The 20220-nt window shown below is 42.1% G+C and overlaps 1 protein-coding gene across 5 annotated transcripts in view; it reads left to right on the top strand.

Annotated features, from left to right (window-relative positions):
- Positions 1–20220, top strand: part of SPMIP11 (sperm microtubule inner protein 11) — a 108411-nt gene that overhangs the window by 22515 nt on the left and 65676 nt on the right. For all 5 annotated transcript variants that reach the window (XM_075852215.1, XM_075852214.1, XM_075852213.1 and 2 more), the window contains exons 2-3: positions 1041–1148; positions 8310–8454. In XM_075852215.1, coding sequence (XP_075708330.1) covers positions 1041–1148; positions 8310–8454 — 253 coding nt within the window. The remainder of the gene's footprint in view (positions 1–1040; positions 1149–8309; positions 8455–20220) is intronic.

The following is a 20220-nucleotide window of genomic DNA, read 5'->3' as shown; positions in this document are numbered from 1 at the left end:
TAGTGAATGATGATGATGTGGTGGCGGTCCGAGTGAGGTCAGTGCATGTCCCCACTCCTGGATTAGACTAACATCTGTCTGCAGCGTTTTTGTGCAAAAAAAAAAACATGTCAAAAACACCACTGAAAATATGAGTATATTCCGTGTGCAAATTTAGCCTTAGTCTCTTTTGGATCCAATCTGAACATTGATTAAAAATGACATCTATACTGTACTACCGGTATGTGAACAAGTCCTTAGGGGAAACAGGCTGTCTATATTGGACTGAAATGGAATTAATGTTCCCTGTATCCATCCTAGCAAAACGCTCTTGACTATAGGTCGCACCCAGGTTTAGAAAACAGAAAATTGGCAAAAAAATATTTCATACTATCTAAACTTTCCTGGTAATCTAAGGAAGTGTAGGGGTTAATGTCACTAACGTTGATGGTCAAGGGAGTGCTTACTACATTACTTTTTTTGTTTCTACTTACTACTTTATACTCTATGTATTTTAGCTGTTATCTTTATGCTACTAAAAATTGTCTGTTCAACTTATTAACTGGTACAGGACCAGTGACCACAGCATCAGCCTATATAGACCACACAGCCTATACCTGCATAGACTACGCCGAGTGACCTCTACATTTGGTAACACCTGTTCATCGTCCCCCTAGCATTATCCCACATCCTTGCTCCATGCAGCATCTTCACATCCATCCAACCATCCATCAGTGCACATCCATCTGCCAACAGTGATCACAACCCTCACATAAATGAAGCAGCCTCCTAGGCATTGTGTATCCCTCCTGTGCACACATCTGGGTAGCCTCCTAAGTACAGGGCATATTACTGTGGACGATAAGAGGCAGGGGCTTTTTAGCAAGATTTTTTCTTGCCAAAAAAGTGCGTCTTATAGTCTGAAAAATACGGTAAATTCAGAACCCGCAGCCCAATGTCGGATGATGTAGATGCCCATTTGATTGTAGGAGCATGTTATTCTGTAAATATAGTGTGACAGCATAATTTATTTATTTAAAGTTACTCTGTTAATTTTTTAGGAGAGAATGTAGAAAATGGCACCAAACTTCCACCTCTTGTTCCCACTTCTCCGTATGTTAGTTATGGAAAGTATCAAGAAATAATTAGACGTCACCAACACCTAAGAAGTAAGTATATTTTAAATTGCAAATAATATATATTACCATATAATACACAGTCGAGTCACATTATTATGACCACCTCCTACTTTCGACGATGTGATGTGACGTGACGTGACGTGGGCTGGCTTTATGGGTATATAAGGTGTGCGATAGGCTTTCTGAACACATATCACTCTTTGTTGCTATGGGTAAAAGGGGCAATTATTGGCTTTCGGGCCAGGGATGGCAGTATTTGTCATACAGCGCAGTTTGTGAACTGTTCGCGTGGTGGTGGGTGGCAGTATCGGAATTGGACCACCGATGATTGGCAAAGGGTTGCCTTCTCTGATGAGTCATGTTTTCTGCTTCTTCGAATAGATGGACGTTGGTGTGTCAGGCAAGAAACATCAGAGAACGAACACCCTGCAAACATTGGTGTGTAATGGTGTGGGGAATTTTTTTTCATGGCATTCTCTGGGCCCACTTATTTATGTGGAAGGCACTCTGAACCAATTAGGGTATGAATCCATCATTGCAGATCACGTCCAGTCATACATGCTGTTTGTCTTTCCTGGGGAAGATTCAGGGGCATAGTTAAAGGCTCATGGGCCCCGATGCAAAGGTCCTTCTTGGGCCCCCCCCAAACGTCTCATGGCCGATGGTCCGCAGCATCGCTGTATAATCAACTGTATAATTTCACTGTGGGGAGGACTCCAGATACTCAATTGTGAGATGGGTAAGAGACATTGATATATTTCGATTTATTGCAGCAGGTACTTGTGTTATGATGTGACATTCTTCTAGTTACTCTCCTCTACCGTTCATGGACTGTTCTCCCAATTGTATTACACAGTGAAATTATACAGTGTACTCATTATTGCTGCATTCACTACCCAGCACTTTGTATTGACACACAATTGGCTGTTTTGCACATTACTTGTTAACCATTAATGCTATTTGCCACAGTTGTGCTCAGCCTATCTACATAGTGCCATCATTTGTATTAGATATTCTGGTTGTCCGTTTTCCTTGTGGTAATCATCTCTATGTGTTTATTTTAATTGATTCAATAAACTTTCACTGTTTTAATTCATCTTTCATGTGTCAGACTCCAAGTTATAGGTTTTGTAAGACCTTATATTAAGTCTATGTCGACGCAAAAATAAAAAAGTTATAGCTCTTTGAATGAGACGATGGAAAACATAAAAAATAGCTTGGTCAAAGAGGCTCTGTCACCAGATTTTGCAACCCCTATCTGCTATTGCAGCAGATAGGCGCTGCAATGTAGATTACAGTAACGTTTTTATTTTTAAAAAACGAGTATTTTTGGCCAAGTTATGACCATTTTCGTATTTATGCAAATGAGGCTTGCAAAAGTACAACTGGGCGTGTTGAAAAGTAAAAGTACAACTGGGCGTGTATTATGTGCGTACATCGGGGCGTGTTTACTACTTTTACTAGCTGGGCGTTCTGATGAGAAGTATCATCCACTTCTCTACACAACGCCCAGCTTCTGGCAGTGCAGATCTGTGACGTCACTCACAGGTCCTGCATCGTGTCGGCACCAGAGGCTACAGTTGATTCTGCAGCAGCATCAGCATTAGCAGGTAAGTAGCTACATCGACTTACCTGCAAACGCCGATGCTGCTGCAGAATCATCTGTAGCCTCTGGTGCCGGCTCGTCTGACACGATGCAGGACCTGTGAGTGACGTCACAGAGTGATCTCTGGAGAACACGGCTGTGTCTGCACTGCCAGAAGCTGGGCGTTGTGAAGAGAAGTGGATGATACTTCTCTTCAGAGCGCCCAGCTAGTAAAAGTATTAAAAACGCCCCGATGTACGCACATAATACACGCCCACTTGGACTTTTACTTTTAAACACACCCACTTGGACTTTTGCAAGCCTCATTTGCATAACTACAAAAATGGTCATAACTTGGCCAAAAATGCTCGTTTTTTAAAAATAAAAACGTTACTGTAATCTACATTTCAGCGCCTATCTGCTGCAATAGCAGATAGGGGTTGCAAAATCTGGTGACAGAGCCTCTTTAAGGCCTAAAATAGGCTGGTCACTAAGGGGTTAAAAACTTTTGCTCGTCTTGAAAAAAAACAAGCCCTAATACAGCTCAGTTGACGAGAAAATTTAGAAGTTATGGCTCTTACAACATGGTGACAGAAAAAATACATTATTCTTACAAAAATAATTTTATTGTACAAAAATTTGTAAAAGAAAGTGCTATAAATTTGGTATCGCCGGAATCGGACTGACCCGCAGAATAAAGTTAACATGTAATTTATTATGCGTGGTGAACGCTATATAAAAAGAACTAAAAAACTATGCCAGAATTGCTGTTTTTTGGTCACCTTGCCTCCCAAAAAAAAAGGATAAAGAGTGATCAAAAAGTCGCATGTACCCCAAAATGGTACCAATTATAACTACAGCTCATCTCGCAAAAAAACAGCCCTCATACCACTACTAAAAATAAAATAAGTTAAGGCTCTCATTCTGGAAAGAAAAATATGCGATTGTGCAGGGGAACATCTCTTCTGTTACAAGCGGCAATCTATCAAGGCCCTAAAATTAGGGAACCTGGAATGGGAGGACTCCAACATATCTGCTGGAAGCGAGGGTGCCCGTATTATACCAGGAAAATACTTCCCAGCAAAATTCCCCAAACTGCAAAGGTGCAGAGTGTGGACCAAAAGGGGGATAAGAAAGGACGCCATATATCAGTGCGACACCGGCCTGCGCAGAAAGGATTGCTTCACAGCGTAACACACATCTATGGATTATTTTATTGTATTTTTTTACCCCATTATTATACCACCTGACTATGCCCCTGATGTACTCTGCCCGGCTTACATGTACCCCCACATTATAAACTGAAATACCAGTAATACTCCAAACAAAATCTAATACCAAGCAAAATCTACACTTCAAAAGCCAAATGGTGATTTTTCCCCTCTGAACCCTACAGCGTGCCCAAACAGCAGTTTACTTACACATATATGGCATAGCCAAACGAGGGAGAATGCTTTTAACAATTTTTGGGATGTGTGTCCCCAGTGGCACAATCTGGGCATGACATATTTGCCACTGAAATGGCATAACTAGGGAAAAAATTGCAATTTTTACTTTGCACCATCCGCAGTGCAATCATTTATGGAAAAGACCGGTGGGGTGAAAATGCACACTACACCCCTTAATAAATGCCTTGAGGGGTGTAGTTTCCAAAATGGGGTCACTACTCAGGGGTTTCTTTTATTATTTCACATCAGAGCCTCTGCAATTGTGAAGCAATACTTTGTAAATCGCCAAATTAAACCTCAATTTCGCATGGTACTCTTTCACCCCTGAGCCCTGTCGATCGTCCAGACAAAAGATTAGGGCCACATGTAGGGTGTCTCTAAAACTGAGAAACACAGCATAATAATTAGAGAGCTGTCTTTTCATGGTGGCACAAGCTGGGAACCACATATTGGCATATCTATGGAAAAATTGCCTCTTTCACTCTGCAACATCGAGTGTATACTAATTTCTGTAAAACACATGCAGAGTTAACACGCTCCCTTCACTCCTAGGTGAATACCTTGAGGGGTGTAGTTTCTAAAATGGGGTCACTCCTGGGGAGTTTCCACTGTTTTGGTCCCGCAGGGGCTTTGCAAATGCGACATAGCGCCCCTAACCAATCCAGCAAAATCTGTGCTCCAAAAGCCAAATGGTGCTCATTCCCTTCTGAGCCCTGCCGTGTGCCCAAACAGCAGTTTATGACCACATATGAGGTATTTCTGTACTCTGGAGAAGTTGCTTTATAAATGTTGGGGGTTCTTTTTTTTTCCTTTATTTGTTGAGAAAATAAAAATTTTGACCTAAATCGACATCTTATTGAAAAAATTATTATTTTTTTTAACATTTTCACTGCCTAATACTAATAAAAATTGTGAAACACCTGTGGGGTCAAATTACTCACTACACCCCTAGATTAATTCCTCAAGGGGTGTAGTTTCCACTGTACTGGTCCCTCAGGGGCTTTGCAAATTTGACATGGTGCCACGAAACCAATTCAGCAAAATCTACGCTCAAATTCCCAATGGCATGCCTTCCCTTCAAAGCCCTGCCGCGTGCCTAAACAGCAGTTTATGACCACATATGGGGTATTTACATACTCTGGAGAAGTTGCTTTACAAATGTTGGGGGGCTTTTTCTTCTTTATTCCTTGTGGAAATTGTTGTGTTTTTTTTTACCTAAAACGACATCTTATTGGAAAAATGTAAAAAATTTAATTTTCACGTCCAAACTCTAATAAAATCTATGAAACACCTGTAGGGTCAAAATGCTCACTACACCCCCAGATGAATTCCTTGTGGGTGTAGTTTCCAAAATTGGGTCTTTTTTGGGGTATTTCCTTTGTTTTGGCATCACAAGACCTCTTCAAACCTGACATGGTGCCGAAAATATAATCTAATAAAAAGAAGGCCACAAAATCCACTAGGTGCTCCTTTGCTTTTGAGGCCTGTGCTTCAGTTCAATAGCACGCTGGGGCCACATGTGGGATATTTGTAAAAGCTGCAGAATCTGGGCAATAAATATTGAGTTGCGTTTCTCTCGTAAATCCTTCTGAATTAAATTCTTATGAAACACCTAAAGGGTTAATAAACTTTCTAAATGGCATCCCATTGGGACATACTCAAAACGGACCCTGATGTGGGTAGTCTGGTTGGGGACTGGCCACAGATCACTTTTCGTAGAGGCCGTAACCTTAGGGATCGACTGGTGCACAGCCATCTTGAGGGAACGGGTGCCACTACCTGGCTGTCTACAAATACTGTTGGTTCATATTGTTGTGGTTGCTGTAAGGCTTGCACATCTGTCCTCAAGAGCAAGACCTTTAAGAGCAATGTAACGGGGGAGGTGTTTGACAATAGGGCTTTTATCAACTGCCTTACAAAAGGGGTGGTGTACCTTATTACCTGTAGCTGTGGGTTGCAATATGTGGGCAAAACTAAAAGAGAGTTCAGACGTAGAATCCGTAACCACATATGCGATATTAATGGCAAAATTGATACCACGGTCTCAAGGTATGTTTGGGAGTGTCACTCTGGAGACTCCTCTGTCATTATGTTTCAAGGTATGGAATTGGTCAAGGCACCCACCAGAGGAGGGGATTGGGACAGGCGTATCTTGCAGAAGGAGGCACGGTGGATTTTCAAAATGCAGACTGTTAAGCCACTTGGTCTGAATGAATCCATCTCCTATGTCCCGTTCCTCTAACCATAAGGGGGTATATGCTTTTCCCTGATACATCTTTGTGTGGGTGCGACTCTTTATTGTCCCCGTTCTCCACCTTGAATTTGGTCTGCGGTTTGTCTGTGCGGTTTAGGTGTATCCAATTCTCGGGTATCTATTGCTATGCTCGGTGTGGTGCTGTATGCATACACTGCTGTTGCTGATCCCTTGCTGATGGCCCCCCCTTTTTTTTTATTTTGTAATTTTTTATTTTTTTATTATTTCTTTTTTATTGGGGGGGGGGGGGGGTTTGCTCGCTTTATCGGCCTGATTCGTGCTTTCTCTCTGTGACTCGTCTATGTGTCTATGCGGTGTATTTGCTGCATTTTTAATTGGATCCTGATGTGCGTACTTTATGGTACGTGTGTGCCTTGGCGTCGGCGTCGGTGACTGCCGGCGTCTATGTTGTCCTGGCTCTCTACTCTGTGCTGTACGCGCATCCATTTACGGCCTTTGGGCTGTCATTTTCCGATTCTGTTTCCCTTGCTGTATCACAGCGTTCAGTTTGGTGCTATGTCGTCTTGCTGGGTTCGGCCGCCTTTGGCTCCCCCCATGTTACTAACGATGCTGTTTGCATCGATCTCTTTGGCTGAGTGGTTACCAGGGGGCCGGCTGATCGAATGGGCGTCTGTTCTGACGTCTTGTGTTTTGATTGGTGCGGCTCGATCACGCCTCCGGCCAGGGAGGTGGGGCTTGATGTGCATAAGATCCCAGTGTTCTGCCGGCGCTTGTTGGGACCGACATCAGATGTTTCATACGTGCCTTAACTGAAATTTAAACCGCATAATACATGCTGACCGGCCCTTTACCAATAAAGATTAATAAAACAAGATATACCCCTGAGGACGCTCCCCTACTTGGTGCAGAAACGCGTTGGGAAGTGGTCTTTTTATATCTGTGGCAGGCAAACCCATTCAAATATTTTGCCAGCCCACCTAGCAGCTGTGAATGTGTGGGGTGTTTATTACATGCTAGGCACTTCTATTTTGGTGCTGACTACATGTTCACACCCCGCAAGCTATTGTGTGCAATCTGGATTTGCTTGCCAACGCCTGTAGCTGATTTCTTTGGCAACTTTTGCCCTACATTTTTTCAATAATGAATTTTGTTTAATAAAATTTGTTTTAAAACGTTTACACAGGCAGTTCTAAATATAAGTCAATACAAGTGAACGTATACCTACCACACCCTTATTTTTGTGAATTAATGTTCAAAAATTATGCCAATCTAAAGTAGGCATATGGGGGATGTTAATTAGCAACTATTTTGTGAGGTATGTCTTACAAGCAGATACATTTAAATTGATAAAAATGCTAGATTTTGCAATTTTCCGCCAAATTTTGGTGTTTTTCACAATTAAATACTAAATGTATCGACCAAATTTTACCAGTAACCTAAAGTCCAATGTGTCATGAGAAAACCATCTCAGAATCGCGTGGATAGGTACAAGCATTCCAAAGTTATTACCTCATGAGTTATGTCAGATTTGAAAAATAAGGCTCTGTCAGGAGGGTCAAAAGCGGCCGCAGCGGGAAGGGGTTGACAGGCACCAATGTAAAATAAATAGGAGCTGCTGTCACAGGCCCTCTTTGGTGCCTGTGATAGTCACATTTTTCATGACTGCATTATTGACTGTTGACTAAAAGACTTTTTTGAATATACTTTTTTGCTAGATTATTTTTTTAGACTTCTCTTAAGGCTGTTATACTCTGCATTACCCTGCAGAGGGCAGGTTCAGCCACATCTCCACATAACTATGTAGGATCAGATAGACCAGGTTGCTTGCTTGGCTCATTTGCTTGTAAGTAGGTCCAATACAGTGTGTAACAATGGGAGTGTGCATGACTTTTGTAACTATAGAGTGTTAACGTGTTTTAAGAAAACTAATATTTATGTTTCAGCCCCTAAACAAACTCAGAAAACGCCTTTGACTGCAGCCCAACAATACGGCTGGTGGCTACCACAAGACCCCAAGGAAAAACCTGAAAATGTTTATCCTTGGATACAGAGCACCCGATACCCCATGATCAATAGTCCTATGACAAGGTGAGTTGCGGTTTGTCGTTTTAGAAGATAAATGCACAAATATATGCATGAAGCTCCCGTAATCCGAAATGACTAGAAATGCAGAATGCCAATTGTAATTAAACCTGAAATAACACAACTGTATTAGCATCTTATTTCATCATTGTATCGACCATAGTGGTATGCAATCTTTATTCATTTCAGACCCCCCCTGCTCCTAGTTTTAGATTTTTCCCATGTGGTCATGCCCCTCCTAGTGATACATGCTGGATGTCAGTTCTGTGACACCAGGATTCCTCTATTTAACCCCTTAATGACCGGGCCTGTTTGGACCTTAATCACCAAGCCAGATTTGTTAAATCTGGTATGTCTGACTTTATCAGAGAATAACTGCGAAAGTTTTGAATATCCAAGTAATTCTGACATTGTTTTTTCATCACATGTTGTACTTTATTTTAGTGGTAAAAGTAGACTGATACGATTTGCGGAAATTAATTAAAAAATAGAAAAATTGAAGAAATTTTGTAAAAATTATCATTTTTCCCTATTTTTAACTGCAATATGTCACATATGTACATACATACTGTACAATTTTTTTTATTAAATATATATTTCCATCTCTTTACTCTATTTTGGCAGCACTTTTGAAAAAAAAAATTTTTTTTGAAGCATTTTAGGAGACTTACAAATTTAGTAATAATTTTATACATTTTGAAGTACATTTTGTTTTCCTGCACCAAGCCAGGTTTTCAGAGGCTCATAGGTGTCAGAATGGTGGAAACACCCACAAGTGACCCCATTTTGAAAACGACACCCCTTAAAGGAACAGTGTCATCACAAATTATTTTTTTATATGTTAAAGATGTTAGTGCTTTATTAAAAACGTTTATATTTATTTGTGTGTTTGTGTTTTACTTTTTCTTATTTTTACACTTTTTCTTCCCTATGGGGGCTGCCATTTTTTGTTCCATTTCTGTATGTGTCGATTAACGACACATACAGACATGGAATACGGCAGCCACAGTCCCATAGGGACTGCGAACGGCTCCCGTCCCATTGACTTCAGTGTACGGCGTCTGTGTGGGAACTGCGCATGCGCCGCTCCCACACAGTCCTATTCGAAATTGGCGCCGTCCGGCGCCATTTTCCTGTGGACCGGAAGTCGCGGCCGGACAGTAATATTACTACTTCCGGTCGCGGCTTCCGGATTTCTGCACTTGCACCAGCGGCAGCAGACGGAGCGGACGGGCCGGAGGGAGCCGCGGCGGCAGGAGCAGGTAAGAGATTTCAATGTATGTTCGTGTTTGTGTGTGTTTACTACTGTATGTAAACCTACTACACTGTGTGTTAGCTCAAAAAATGGCGACACACAGTGTAGGAGGTTACACCGTTAAAACCCCTCGTTTATCCCGGCACTAGCCAGGATAAAGGAGGGGGGAATGCTGAGAGCTCACTAGAGCGAGGGCTTTTTACCCAATTTTGCAATGCTGCAATTTTGGGTATAGCTCCATCTAGTGACCAGAAATGGGTAATATTATAAATTAGAATTAATTTATAATATTTCCTGACTCGTGAAAAAAATAAAAAAAATTTGAACAATGTTTAATCACCCACACACTAAATGTTTAATTTAAAAAAAAACAAAATTTTTTCTGGCAACACATTCCCTTTAAGGTATTTATTAAGGGGTGTTGTAAGTATTTTGACCCCACAGTTTTTTTGTAAGAATTCATGCAAAGCAGGCGTAAAAAAATATAATTTCACTTTTTTCATAAAAGTATCACTTTGAAGACCGATTTCTTTGTAAAGCGACCATAAGAATGAAGAAACACACCCCAAAATCTATCACCCTGTTTCTCCTGTTTTAAAAAATGCCCCCATTGTGACCCTAATGCTTTGCCTGGACACACAGCAGGGCCCGAAAGGAAGGGAGCACCCGGAGGCTTTCAGGACTCCTATTTTGCTTGAAAATGTTTTAGGCCCCAATGTACATTTGGAGAGGTTTTGAGCTGCCAGAACGATAGAAACTCCCCATAAATGACCCCATTTAGAAAACTAGACCCCTTAAGGTATTTATTAAGGGGTGTTGTAAGTATTTTGACCCCACAGTTTTTTGCTAAATTTAATGCATAGTAGGTGAAATAAAATAAAAAAACACTTTTTATATAAAAGTATCACATTGAAGACCGATTCCTTTGTAAAGCGAGCATGAGAATGAAGAAACACACCCCAAAATCTATCACCCTGTTTCTCCTGTTTTAAAAAATGCCCCCATTGTGACCCTAATGCGTTGCCTGGACACACAGCAGGGCCTGAAAGGAAGGGAGCACCCAGAGACTTTCAGGACTCATATTTTGCTTGAAAATGTTTTAGGCCCCACTGTATATTTGGAGAGGTTTTGAACTACCAGAACGATAGAAACTCCCCATAAACTACCCCATTTAGAAAACTAGACCCCGTAAGGTATCTAGGGGTGTAGTGAGTATTTTGACCCCACAGTTTATTGATAAATTTAATGCATAGCAGGTGAAAAAAAATAAAAAATCACTTTTTTCATAAAAGTATCAGTTTGAAGACCGATTTCTTTGTAAAGCGAACATGAAAATGAAGAAACACACCACAAAATCTATCGCCCTGTTTCTACTGTTTTCAAAAATACTCCCATTGTGGCCTCGATCTGCTTATTAGACGTGTGGCTGGGCCAAAAAGAGAGGGAGCACCCTTTGGCTTTCAGGGCACAATTGAATAAATTCTAGGCCCCATATCATGCATTTAGAGGCATTGAGCTGCCTGAACAAAAAAAAAAAAACACGCAGAAATGACCCCATTTTAAAAACTAAACCCCTAAAGGTATTCATCTAGTGGTGTAGTGGGCATGCGGACCAAAAATTTTTTATAGGAGGAAATAATGGCTATTATTTCAGACACTATGGGTATATAATGTTTTCTTCAAATTCTTATTACGTTTCCAGATAAAATAGAGGAGACGTGGTAGAAGGTTATTTTGTTAGAAATATGCCACATTAATAAATTTGTGCGGCATACAGAAGAGAAGTGAAGCCGTGTATTCATAACGGATACATGTCGCTATAGACGTATTTGCCTGTACTTATGACTACGTCTTGCTGAAGAAGCAGTTGGTGCCATTATGATGTCATTGTGGACAGAATTCTGTCCTAATATAAAATCAGTCAGAGAGGAAAAAATAAACTGTACTGGAGTGACGGGCAATATCTTCAAACAAATGGAGGAAAATGTATCCAACTATGTTGCAAACTCGAGTCTGTTCACTAGATAGAAGAACACCTGCAGGGCTGTCATGACAAGGTTTTTTTTTTTCAGTGACTGGTTGTACAACGTCTCTTTAGCTCCATCAATCCTTATGAGGGACGAATGTGCCAAGTGACGCGGTACACCATAACAGGCCCCTGCCCGGCAAGGTAGAAACCGCTATGTGCACAAAACAACCAATCGCCTACAGAATATATAAAGGGACAGTGTCCAAAACCATCTATAGGAACAGTAAAGGATCACTAATCCCCAAAATGATGTCAGTATTTCCAGAACTGTAACAAAGCCCATGGTGTATTGATAAGGAACAGCTCAATTATTAGAGATCCTCCCCAAAAAAAAAATATCATGCCCGTATCACGGTACAGAATTAGGAATGTAACAGCTGTATGTGGCAGGACATAGTCATAAGAAAAAGGAAATACGTCCTAAATTTATTCTTGTAACCATTGCTAAAATGCACGACTTCCACTAATTCAGGCGCGGCACGGGCCGCAGGTGTTGGATTTATCTACTAATAAATGCAATGCCCACATTTATTTTTTATTTCAAGAACACTTGTGGGGTTCATGTTCTGAATAGACAGATGTGGGCTCCTGCACAATAAACTGTATTAATTTGTGAGTGATCAAGTCCAGGATTTAATTGTCCAAGATTTATATAATAGAAATGAATTTGTGAGTGATCAAGTCCTGGATTTAATTGTCCAAGAATTGTATAAAAAAAATTATAAAGGGGAAATTTAGTTTTACAGTCTGAAATAAATAAACCTCCCCATCAGAATCCCTCCCTCCCTTGGAAAGCCCAGAAACTAAACAAAAAAATATGCATAAATGAAATTGACTCCCTAAAAAGAATCCCCCCCCACCCCACCCTTTTTGGTTTTCCCTAAATTATAGATAAAATTAATAATTAGAAACGGTGTGGTAGGTCTCAAAACAGGGGTAGTTGCACAGGCCTGGATTTGAAGGGCACATGGGGCAGTAAAACCGGGAAACGCTCCTCCTTCCGTGTTTACTGCACACCCGGCATCTCTTTTGGGGGTATCTTTGGTTCACAGAGGCAGGGACGGGGTGAAGGCAGTGGCGCTCAGTGAGCCTTTTGACATTCCCTGACTCGAAGGATTCTCTAGGTGCGGGGGAGTCAAACAGGAGGTGCTCTATAATTTTCTCCTGATACTGGAGGAAACTGAGCGTTCCCTGGGTCTTGTACAGCACATAGCTGTTGTAAGTGGCCATTTGGATAAGGTAGATCGCTACCTTTTTATACCAGGCCCTAGTTTTGCGCTTGACCAGGTACGGTTGTAGGACCTGGTCAGATAGATCGACTCCCCCCATGAACTTGTTATAGTCCACCACGCAGACCGGTTTCCTCTTATCAGAGGTAGCGCCCCTCTCTCTTACTGCCACTGTGGTGTCCTCGTGCACGGTGGAGAGCATGTACACGTCCTTTTTGTCACTCCATTTGGCAGCGAGCAACTGGTCACTTGCAAATGAGAGTGACGCACCCCTTACTAGTCGCCTGGACACCAGTCGTTGAGGGAAGCCGATTTCTATTTTTGCGCACCGTCCCACAGGCCCCTGTATTCGCAGCATGGAGGGACTTATACAGGGGGACACTGGTGTAGTAATTGTCGGTGTACACATGGTACCCTTTTTGTAGGAATGGCACCATGAGTTCCCAGACCATTTTCCCACTAATGCCAATATCCTCTGGGCATCCTGGGGGATTAAGGTGGCGGTCCTTGCCCTCATAAATGAAAAAGCCACAGGTGTAGCCCGTTGTGCTCTCGCACACCTTATAGAGTTTCACTCCATATCGGGCTCTTTTGGAGGGGATGTATTGGCGAAACGATAGACGGCCCTTGAAGGACATAAGGGACTCATCTACCGCTAGTTTTTGGCCTGGGGTGTATAAATTGAAAAATGAGTCACTTAGGAGGGAGATAAGGGGTCTCAGTTTGTTGAGGCGATCATAGGCTGGGTCACTTCTTGGGGGGATTTGTGTATTGTCAGAAAAATGCATGAAACGCATTAGAGTCTCTTAGCACGTTCGGGCCATAACGGTTGCAAATACAGGCGTGCTATGGATAGCGCTGGTAGCCCAATAGGAGCGGATAGAGTTTTTTTTTTACTATGCCCATGTTTAGGGTAATTCCCCCAAAAATTTTTATTTCAGAAACTGTTGTGGGGATCCATCCTCTGGCATAGCAAGACCTGGGATTTTGGGTGCCAAATTGCCTGGCGTATAAATTAGTCTGCTGGACGATTAGTTCCAGGACCTGATCGCCTATAAACAAATGAAAAAAATTATAGGGACTAAAATTTGAGATATCTGCGTTGATGCCTGGAGTCGCTGTAAATGGCAAAACTTGGGGGGAGAAAGAAATTGCAGGATCCCAAATTGCGGAAGGGACTGCAGTACTAGGCCCGTCTCCTGATGCTTCCCCGGTGACCGCTGCGTCCACCACCATAGGGCTGGGGGGTCCAGTGGCAGCAGCAGAACTTGTGTCGCTTTCTGAGCCAAGTTCTGCTTCTGAATACAAGAAACGGATTGGACCCCTGGTAGTTGGCGGGCACATTAACAATTGCAAAGAAGAAAGGCTGCCTGCAAGCAGCCAAGCCCAATTTCCCAACCACCAATTGACAGTAGGAATGAAAAATAAAAATATAATAACCTTTATTAGGCTACGTATAGCCAGACAGACCACATAGATATAGTGTTAAAATTGTCACTACCTGAGACACCGGACTAGATTGTCAGTTACCTGTATATAAACAGGCAGAATTAGTGATTGACTTAGGGATAAGTGTGGTTCCCCAGCCAGTTCCCTAACCAATTAGATTGTTAAATCAGCTAGTCAGGAATAGTGAGTCCGGTCTACGGTAGGTAATTAAAATCCTAACAGCCCCCCCGACATGTTTCGCTACTACGTAGCGTCCTCAGGGGTACACGGGGCTAATGGCGGCGCGGCAGGAAAGAGATCCTGATATGGACATGTCACATGACGTTTCCGGAGGTGTGTGAGAACACACAACCAATAGTGGCACTGGAGACGTATCGGCGCGTCAGCTGTAAAGAGCCGGCGAATGATAGTAAGGATGAGATGCATCAATGAGGGACAGGGAGCGGCGCATGCGTATGATAGTAAACAAGGGACTTGGTGCATAGACCGCTTCCCAGGTCATAATATAACCAGTGAGCTCAACGGCGCGTGCGTAGAGGACGATTCCCACTCGGCACCAATGAATACATTCTACAGACCGGGACTTGGACCAATACATTGAAAGTACAGTGTCCTACATTGCCGATCCATTAGGTGCCGAGCACGTACATGTCGCCGGAACATAGAGACAGAAATCTATTAATAAAGTATACAGCCAGGACAAATGAACAGGTGACAGTGCTATAACATTAGATCGGGAGGATATACAAGGCAGCGACATATAATGAAAGAAAACTCCATTAGGGAAAAACCCAGTGTGTATAATCCTGTTCAAGATAATGGGTGCATGAGTGCCATTAGCGGCACTGAGGACTGTATTGACCATAACAGGCCAGGTCTGAACTCTCAGAACATGGGTAAATAAATAAGGGAAGCCGCTCCCTGTATCTAAACACAGTAAGCATTGAGCTGCAAATCACTCAATTATGGACAGCCCAATGCACACAGCGTGGCAACACCAGATGCCACATATCCAGATGAAACCAATAAAACGTGTGACAGACAGATATATGTGTAAAGTCTGTGACAGTGGACCGCTACCACTATGTGGTCTCAGTCATATGCTACAATTGGAACAGATGTCTGGACCATATTGTATTTAAACGTAATCATTATTTCTTGAAGTCACAACATATACATAAGTTGATCGGTATATACAGGTATGAGAATACATGGTAATGCTTACAAAAGCACATCTTCCATACAGTACGGAAGGTTATAATTAATTTCTATAGGTTTAAAGAAAGGCACTGAAGGTAAACCCCTCATTCAGGCCTGTGGGGGACATAGTATTGAGTCGGTGAATCCACCGCGCCTCTTCTTGCAAGAGTTTGCGGTCTAGATTTCCCGCTCTCGGACCCATTTTAATTTGAGTGATACCCCAGAATTGGAGCAGCTTGGGGTTACCCCCATGACATTGGAGAATATGTCTTGAGAGAGTCGTATCCTCATTACAATTTACAGTACTCAAATGTCTCGACACACGTCTCCTCAGCTCCTGAGTGGTTTTACCCACATAAAGTTTAGGGCAGGGACATTTGGCGATATAGATGAGCCCACTGCTCTGGCAATTCAAAAATTGTTCAATTGGGTACCGTTTGCCATCGGTAGGATTGACAAAACTCCTCACAGTCGGCATCAAAGGGCAGAAAGAACACCTGCCACATGGATGGAATCCCTTAACTGGTGATCTAAGCCAGGTGGGTGGTGTATTTGATTGTCTCGAGTAATGACTATGAACTAAAAAATCCCGTAAGTTCCTTCCCCTACGATACGTGATACTTGGGTTAGTAGTAACGGCATCCTTCAAATCAGGGTCAGCAGTGAGAATAGCCCAATGTTTTTGTAATATTTGGGTGACCTGAGGGGAGCGGGCATCATATGTGCCTATACATCGAATGGCACTAGATGATCCTGTTTTAATGGATTTATTTCCCCTGTTTGACAGTAGATCACTTCTCTCAGAGGCCCTTGCCCTAGCATAGGCTCGATGTAACCATTTTTTTGGATAGCCCCGTGCTCTGAACTTATTAAAAAGGCCATCGCATTCGGCTTGAAAAGATGATTCATTAGAGCAATTGCGTTTAGCCCTCAAGTACTGGCCTATAGGTATCCCTTTCTTCAGGGCAGGGGGATGGTGACTGTCCCAATGTAGAAGGCTATTGGTAGCAGTTGCCTTACGATAAATGTCCGTTTGGACACCACCACCAGGATCCAGAGAGATCTTGAGATCAAGAAAATTAATAGTGTGGTCGTGAATTTCAAAAGTAAATTTATCCCTAAGTCAATCACTAATTCTGCCTGTTTATATACAGGTAACTGACAATCTAGTCCGGTGTCTCAGGTAGTGACAATTTTAACACTATATCTATGTGGTCTGTCTGGCTATACGTAGCCTAATAAAGGTTATTATATTTTTATTTTTCATTCTTACTGTCAATTGGTGGTTGGGAAATTGGGCTTGGCTGCTTGCAGGCAGCCTTTCTTCTTTGCAATTGTTAATGTGCCCGCCAACTACCAGGGGTCCAATCCGTTTCTTGTATTCTTAAGTTTGCTGGGTTAATTACCCCCTGTTCTGACCCCGTTCCTACCTGGAACACTATCCATTTAGTCACACATTCTGACTTGAATCGGTATGGCAGGTTTCTTATCTAAAAAGCCAAATATAGAGACGCTGTCCGCTGATGCGGCATACGTCTTTTCTGTAGGTAATATCCCCTTACATCAATTTGACGTTCAGACAGCGTTCAGGGATCTTCAAAAAACATACCAAAAATATATACGATCTTGCTGGGAGGTAGCTAGTTTGGAAACTTACATACAACAAAAAATCATATATAGAGGTCTGAGGATTAATATTACACCTAATTCTTATCGAGATAATACAGCTTTTATCAAAGGCTGGGAGGAAATTCTCACTGACAGCTCTATGCGTATGCTTCAATATTTATTGGAATTTGAGAAACAAAATTACAATACTACTAGTGCTCAATTGGAAAAGGAGATTGTAGATATACAAGTGTTTAGCTCCTGCCCTGAGTTTGGCACCTCTGAGATAAAACTACAGAGGAACATAGAGAAGTTACAAGGAGAGATCAAGGAACGTAAACACCGTAAATATATTCGTGATAGGAGAGATTTTGATCTAGGACAGATCTATACTTATAAAACAAACTCCTACTCCAATCATAAACGCACTACGGTGTTTACAGATTTCTCTGAGTCAGACACCTCTGGTACAGAGGAATCTAGGAATAATACTGACAGTCTGAGACTGGGTACCAAGCGAAAGATCAGGAGCAACAGACCTAGCACTTCAAAAAGAACTCCAACTATATCTAAACAAGCTGCTAAATTTTCCAATCCTAGTATCTCATGTCCTCCCACTACTATATCAAATTCCTCGTCTATCTTATCCATGCCTGTTTCCATGCCCATGTCGAAGGGTATGAATACCCCCGTCAGTTCCCAATCCCACCGCCTCAATCCCAACCTAAATGGGGGGGACAATGTGACCCACCACCTTACGGGTCCTCTCACTACTTTTCCTTTTTTAGGTCAACCCAGTCTGAACTGGGGGTTAAAATCCTAACACCTAATACACAGGCAATAAGGGACGACGAGATGCAGATAATTAATTTATCCTCCTGTCAACTTAATCCTCACCAGTTATCTCTCCTTAAAAAAGGTCTATCGTACACTCCAACTCCATCTTTCGATGAATTTGTATGGGTAAAAGATATTAATCTCTTTGCACGTAAATTGGCCCTACACAAGTATTTTAAGGGCAGCATATCTGAAAGAACATCTCAAGCTCGTACAGAATCTAATACCCTGCGAGATCTGGAGAGTTTGCTCTATGAGAGCGACTTTGGTGTTGTAGATGCAACTGGACCACTATCATCTTTACGTCCGAAGTCCAAACTTACACCTCCCTTCTCACAATACAGTCACATCGATACCTTCGTCAGGATGGTGTGCAATGACCTTAAAAAATTAAAAATCAACAGACCTAGTATCTGTAGTAATCTCACCAATGATGAGAGACTGGCAATGGAGGAGTTATGTAAGAACGACAGATTGGTCTTCAAGCCCTCTGACAAAGGGGGCAACATAGTGATCATGGACCAGGCTGACTATGTCAGCATGGTCCATAGATTACTAGATGACAATGCCACCTATGCTATTCTAGGAAGTAATCCCACCGTGGGCTATTTGTCTGAACTACACACTCTCCTGAGGGATGCTAAAAATGACAATTTAATTACTGATGATGAACTCAAGTGTCTATATAACTCCACTCCCACCCTGGCAACCTTTTATGCGCTACCAAAGGTTCATAAGGCGACCTCTCCTCTCCCAGGAAGACCTATTGTGTCAGGTAATGATAGCCTGACACAGGGCATTAGTCTCTATGTCAATGAGATACTAACACCGTTTGTTTCCTCCCTACCTTCCTACCTCAAAGATACAAAGGACACCGTCACCAGGATCCACGAGATCAATGTTACTTCTACTACCATGTTGGCGAGCATAGACGTGGAGTCACTATACACTAATATCAAACATGATTTGGGACTCACTGCAGTCAAACATTTCCTAAGCACTAAAGGCACCCAATTTCAACGACATAATGATTTTGTTGTGTCGCTCTTACGTTTTTTACTTACTCACAATTATTTTATTTTTGACAAAAAATATTATCACCAAATTAAAGGCACGGCAATGGGCACAGTTTGTGCACCCACTTACGCAAATCTTTTTTTAGGGTGGTGGGAAGACACTATCGTTTTTTCAGATAATTTTTCTCATTTCACTTCACATATTTCCTTTTGGGGAAGATACATCGATGACATTCTCATCCTTTGGGATGGGGATGTCAACACTTTTCGTGACTTCATGTCTATGCTCAATGCCAATTCCATTGGTATGAAATTTACTTTTGAAATTCACGACCACACTATTAAATTTTCTTGATCTCAAGATCTCTCTGGATCCTGGTGGTGGTGTCCAAACGGACATTTATCGTAAGGCAACTGCTACCAATAGCCTTCTACATTGGGACAGTCACCATCCCCCTGCCCTGAAGAAAGGGATACCTATAGGCCAGTACTTGAGGGCTAAACGCAATTGCTCTAATGAATCATCTTTTCAAGCCGAATGCGATGGCCTTTTTAATAAGTTCAGAGCACGGGGCTATCCAAAAAAATGGTTACATCGAGCCTATGCTAGGGCAAGGGCCTCTGAGAGAAGTGATCTACTGTCAAACAGGGGAAATAAATCCATTAAAACAGGATCATCTAGTGCCATTCGATGTATAGGCACATATGATGCCCGCTCCCCTCAGGTCACCCAAATATTACAAAAACATTGGGCTATTCTCACTGCTGACCCTGATTTGAAGGATGCCGTTACTACTAACCCAAGTATCACGTATCGTAGGGGAAGGAACTTACGGGATTTTTTAGTTCATAGTCATTACTCGAGACAATCAAATACACCACCCACCTGGCTTAGATCACCAGTTAAGGGATTCCATCCATGTGGCAGGTGTTCTTTCTGCCCTTTGATGCCGACTGTGAGGAGTTTTGTCAATCCTACCGATGGCAAACGGTACCCAATTGAACAATTTTTGAATTGCCAGAGCAGTGGGCTCATCTATATCGCCAAATGTCCCTGCCCTAAACTTTATGTGGGTAAAACCACTCAGGAGCTGAGGAGACGTGTGTCGAGACATTTGAGTACTGTAAATTGTAATGAGGATACGACTC

This window comes from Rhinoderma darwinii, chromosome 2 (genome assembly GCF_050947455.1).
Source record: "Rhinoderma darwinii isolate aRhiDar2 chromosome 2, aRhiDar2.hap1, whole genome shotgun sequence".
Lineage (NCBI taxonomy): Eukaryota > Metazoa > Chordata > Amphibia > Anura > Rhinodermatidae > Rhinoderma > Rhinoderma darwinii.
The sequence above is the reverse complement of the archived record's forward strand: the minus strand, read 5'-3'. Positions and strand labels throughout refer to the sequence as shown.